A 5,921-nucleotide genomic window follows, 5' to 3' on the forward strand; every position below is an offset into this window, starting at 1 on the left:
TTCAGCACTTCTTTAAAAACACCATAATAAAATATTTCGTACTTATATAAAGAATTTCGTACAATATTTATGTAAAGCGAATACATATAGAAATATTTTTAAAATTACACTCGTTGTCGATTTTGATTTTCTAGTTGAAAATAATAAATTATTCTGTTTATGATAATTTTACTGTTAACAATTCTATTTTTTTTGTATAATTTTTTTCTGTATACATATCTTTATATATATAAATATTTATAAATTAATAATTATATTTCTTGCAAGATTATACATAATTACGAGTAATACTTACACCACTATGAAGTAATTATTGAATTTTTTGTGTTTGCAGAATGTATTAACAAAAATAACTATTTATCGTTTGTGTAAATACGACATTTGTCCCCAGTAGAAACAGTTCTCTCTGTTTATTTTATTAAGAAAATAATATCAAACAGGATATCACAGTTTAATCTTCGTATTATCGTATTCGTTTATGTAATCACTTCTGTAAAAACTATTTCTATATATGCATTTCCCATATGCATTTGTTCAGATTCTCTCATCTTTATATAAAATATAAGCAAGTTTTTATGTATGTAGTTCTTACTTATATGTGTTTATAAACTGTGGTTTATCATTTGACTCATCCCAACTCTTCATCTGGTCCTCTTTTATCTGCTTTTTATTCATCCACGTAGTATATGTGTGTGTGTGTGTGTGTGTATTGAAGTATTCTATATGTTGAAATTTAATTAAATGTTCAATTTCTTATTCAAACGCAGAAAAATAAACAGTTTACTTAAAATAAATTACTAATAAAATATTAAATTACTGTAGTATCTATTCTTTGTGTGTGTGTGTGTGTGTGTGTGTGAACGTATACATACATATATATGTACATATTTTATTATTTTTAATATATTACTATCACTATGTAATCATAAAATCATTTTTAATATATGCGTTTATTACAGAACACTATATATGAAAAAAAAATAAAGAATTCTATTTTCATAATAAACAATATAATTGTATGTACTGATAAAATGCAAATGAATGAGATAGAATAAGTAAAAACCGGAAAGAGAAAATGACTACAAACAAGATAAAATGATAGTAATTGAAAGAGATAAAAAAGAAATCGAAATGAAAAACCTAATCGAATATATGATTATGAAAGAGAAAATTAACAAAAATCAAACATGATTTGATTTTTAATGAAAGTTAGTTGAACTACATTATTGTAACTGAACATTTCTCAATTATTTATGTCTCTCTTCAATATTAGTAGACATGTTATTCCATATCTAAGAAATTCTTATTAATGTTAATCTTAATTATACCCTAATATTAGTGATCAATATTAGTAACTGATTTATGTTTATTGAAATAACATAGAAAATTATTAGCTGCGATAATTTATTAATGTATTAGTTTATGACGTAAATATTTATATTTAAATACATTTACGAAAATGAAAAAATTGCATCAATCGATGCAATAAAAACATTCGTTTCTATTACAAAAAAAAAGCAATTCAATTACATTTTTTTAATACATCGATGCAAAAAAGTGCATACAATTATTTCCATATTCTGATAACATTTAATCGTGATCTACGATAATTTTTTTTATTCTTAACAGTTTAGCATATACAAGTAGTACCATTTGCATAAAACAAGCTGTATATATTGAAGCATACTATGTAAAATCAAGTATATTTGGATATTTTCCTTACTTTCTCTAACTATGCATTCAGTTAATTATTGACGTTTTCCTGGACTCTATTGGTTCAAATTCAGTTGGATCGTGCTTAAATACCGAACGTAATACCCTGAAGAAGAAATAACGGGGCAATATTCTGAAAATATATTTGGACTTGTTATTAAATTGTAGAATATAAAAGTTAAAGAAAAGAATTAGAAATGTACAGGTAACGTTTTCTGGAAAAATCTGTCGTACCTTTTAAAAAATAATACAAACTGCATGTAACTTGGCAACAAAACAAGCTCCGTGTTACACCGAAGAGAAGTTATAGTTCTCTCTGCAACTTCTTGCGGACTCAGAGTCGAAAAAATTCTGAAATGAAGATTTATTGTCATCATACATATTTATTCAAAACCTAATTCCACGAATACTAAATATTCATACCCAGAGTATTTAGTTGTAGATATGCCCGTATTGTGAATGAAAATCGGACATACTACTGTAGTTTTAATGTCATGTCCGTGGAACTAAATAAAACGTTAAGAAAAAAAGAAGAAAAAGAAACAAGATATAGCTCCTCGATCGCTCTTTCTAGATTACTAAATTAAGATAACTAAATTAAGTAAAATACATACGTCTAATTCCATTTGTAATGCTTCACTGAATCCAATAGCTGCATATTTAGACGTACAATAATCCACGACTGTCGGAAATCCAATGAGACCGGCTATACTCGCTATGTTCACAATATGACCTTTGTTGCTTTCTATCATCTCGGGAAGGAATGCTTTCACTGTCTGAAAAAAATTTTATTATCACAAAAATCTAGGAATATTATAAGAATATATATTATTGTAAGAAATTTCCATATTTCATTACTATCTTGGCAAGAAAGTTTGTTACGAATCAATTACATACATATAAAAAGCTGACCATCTCATAGTAGAGTACTAGTTAATTAAATTTATTTTTCATTGATTATTGAATACTTAGATTCTGCAAATGAATTCGTCGATATAATAGATGTAATCAGTGAAGCTGATTTTACATTAGTTCTCTTAGAACGATGATAAAGCGATTACAGTCAAGTGATTTGATTGAAAATCAGTAGAATGTCAACAATATTTCAATTTATCATCTCTTTCGAAACTATGGAAAGTGATAGACTATAATGGAAATGGATTCACAAAAAAACGGATGAAATTAAGTATGTAACTTGCTTTAATTATCCGTCTACAGGATTCATTTTGAAGTACAACGTTATCCATATGAACATACGTACTCAGGCATATATAAATACAAGGAATATGTATTGTAGGTAATTGTATATACATTTTTTCTTTCTATAAGTTCAAAGGACTTTAAAAAAGAAAAATAGGTCAATCTAAAGAAAACAGTACTTTACAACCATACAATCATTACAGTGTCCCATACAATATATTTACGAATCAGATTATTTATTCGAAACTGTAATCTATCCCAGTAATCTTCGAATTGTATTTTTGTTAATAATCAACAAAATCAAACAGTAATACTAAATGAATTCATTTACAATTGAATGTATATGGAATATATTATAGTTTTACTTACCCAAAATTGACTCAAGATATTTACTTCCATTACATGACTAAGAAGATTATCCGGAGTCTTCCAGAAAATCCCAATATTTATCACTCCTGCATTATTAATCAGGATATTTACCTACAAATTAAAAAAGGATATGAATACAAATATACTACTCTCTATATATGATAGCACAGCGTTAAATAACTATTATCTCACAAGCTATAAGGCAGACAAGACTTCATGGCTGAAGAGATTGATATCGAACCACACGAATTAAAAAAAAATCAGAAAATATCGCGAAATTTTTCAAATAACGAATTGAGATACCGTGATAGAAATAAAAAGATAACAAACTATATGGCCATTTGCCGAAAATTTTCGATTTATTTTAGTAAAGAAAGTATAATATCTAGCAAGCTCGTAATTATCCGCACAAATAACATTAAATATCACCAAAATATAGATTCTAGTAACAAGCATCTACATTCCTTATTTACTACTATCCATGCAAGGACAATGATATAAAAAAATTTCTCCGATATTAGATTGTTATTTACTAGTTCTTTCTAAGCAAGTTCCTCGTTATATACGACGACGCATACGCTTTGAAACCTATCGATTTCAAAAAAAGAAAATAGGCAGCAACGCTCTAAACAAAAATTTCAATCGAGATCAATAGTATTTCTCACTGTGTTCATTGAAAAACACTTAACAATGTTTAAATGTCATCTCACCTGACCAACTTCCGCTTGAACTAGTTTAGCCTTTTTATAAATATCCTCGCGATTACGAACATCGCAAATGTATCCGTAACAAGTACCACCCGCAGCTTTGATTAATTTCATCGTTTCGTCGATACCTGAAAAATAGCAAAAAAAAAAATCAATCATTTATCGCAGCATCTTTGAGTTTTGATAATTTACGGATTAAAGATAATTCTTGTATGCTTATTCTAATCATTTATTATTTTCAAACTTCCATGTTTTCGGTTTAATTATTAATTTTCGCAATTATTCTTCACTACCCGACTCGACCAAACTAACGAATAATTTTTGTACATCCGTTGTTTAATAAACGATATTAAATATATCTAGGCATTTTTATTCGATATCTTGTCATTGAAAAGTGTAAACATGATTAGAAAGAAATTAGAAGTAACTGCGTATAATAGAAATAAGATGAAAACTTGATTTCTTCGTTTTCATTTCAGGATCTTCTACCAAAATTCAGATAGAAACTACAAAAGTCAGATAAAAATATATGTAACTTGTAACGAAAGCGTTTTTGTATCAATATTTATATGACTTTTTTCATCCTTATAGTGATCAGAATATGGTCCTAAAACTAATACGATTTATAATCGTATATATAAACAGAACTGAAATATCATACAATGCATCGAAATGTATACAGATTTTAAATACCAACGTTTGTTTCATAGTTTGTCTTAAATTTCTCTTTCGTATATAATTTTGAATTAAATGAAATTTTTTAAAAGAACTTATGATAACCAAGTCAACTGACCTTTTTGATTGATATCCCAAATGACAACGATTGCACCATGATTAACTAAATTAAGAGCCAATGCTCTTCCGAGACCTCCAGCAGCACCAGTGACGAGAGCAATCTCGCCAGAAATGTTCTTCATTTGATTTTTCAACGGGATAAATAATTTCACAATACTTTTGATAATTTCAATAATCCCAAACATAATTAATTGAAGCATAGATTGAATGATGCACATGTTTATATTCATTTTTTCTGTTATTTTAAGTATCTCTTACCCTGTATTTAATAATCATAAGAATTTTATTCATGAGATCAATTATTAAATATAATTTACTTTATTTACTCCTTGTTAATGATGTATTATTATTATTATTATTATTATTATTATTATTATTATTATTATTATTATTATTATTATTATTATATCAATATTATTATTATTATCATTATTTTCATTATCATTTTTTTTATCATGTTATCAATATCATCATTATCATTGTTTTTATTAATATTATTAATATTATTATCGTTATCACTGTTATACAATTATATTTTGAGCAAGGCCAAGATTCCATATCTACAACTCTCTTCCACAAAAGTATTTCATATAGCATCTTTCTTACTCTCGAACTTGACACGTAACAATTTTTTATAATGAATTTATATATTTGTGAATAAATGAATAATCGATATTTATTTTAATAATAATAATCAATCATTATTATACATCACTATTATTATAATCGATAATTATTAATGAATTAGCACAAAAATGCGTTTTAAAGAAATATCTCGCGTGTAATTAAAATGTGAGCTAAGAATTTATAACTAATAGAATACCCGTTGTTGTTTATGCACTAGTTATCTAAGGATAATGTCAAGGTATAGAAAGAAAAATATTCCAATGAATAATGTGACTTACGTAAGGAAATTAATAATCGACAGGTCCTCTTCTAAAATACAAGAAATAAAAGAAAAGAAATAAATAAATAACAGCAAGAAATCGTCAGCGTGATCAAAAATTCTTCTGTTTAAAAAGCGACTCCTTTTTTTCTCCCTATGATCCTCGACACACTTAATGCCAAGCAAAGTGTATACGGTATGCTTTTATAAGAGGATTATACCATACAATTCGTGGTGGGGGTATATACATA

General features: G+C 26.7%; 1 protein-coding gene across 1 annotated transcript; it reads right to left on the reverse strand.

Annotated features, from left to right (window-relative positions):
* Positions 1–1,612: 1,612 nt before the first annotated feature.
* LOC122633792 (estradiol 17-beta-dehydrogenase 11-like) lies at positions 1,613–5,002 on the reverse strand. Its single transcript, XM_043822145.1, has 7 exons — positions 4,783–5,002; positions 3,993–4,117; positions 3,283–3,393; positions 2,328–2,489; positions 2,137–2,219; positions 1,948–2,064; positions 1,613–1,846 (listed from the first exon to the last, which is right to left on the reverse strand). Exons 1-7 carry the CDS (start codon positions 5,000–5,002, stop codon positions 1,741–1,743), a joined length of 924 nt encoding a protein of 307 aa, XP_043678080.1. The 3' UTR covers positions 1,613–1,740.
* Between the last annotated feature and the right edge of the window lie 919 nt (positions 5,003–5,921).

This window comes from Vespula pensylvanica, chromosome 13 (genome assembly GCF_014466175.1).
Source record: "Vespula pensylvanica isolate Volc-1 chromosome 13, ASM1446617v1, whole genome shotgun sequence".
In the NCBI taxonomy this organism is placed as follows: Eukaryota; Metazoa; Arthropoda; class Insecta; order Hymenoptera; family Vespidae; genus Vespula; species Vespula pensylvanica.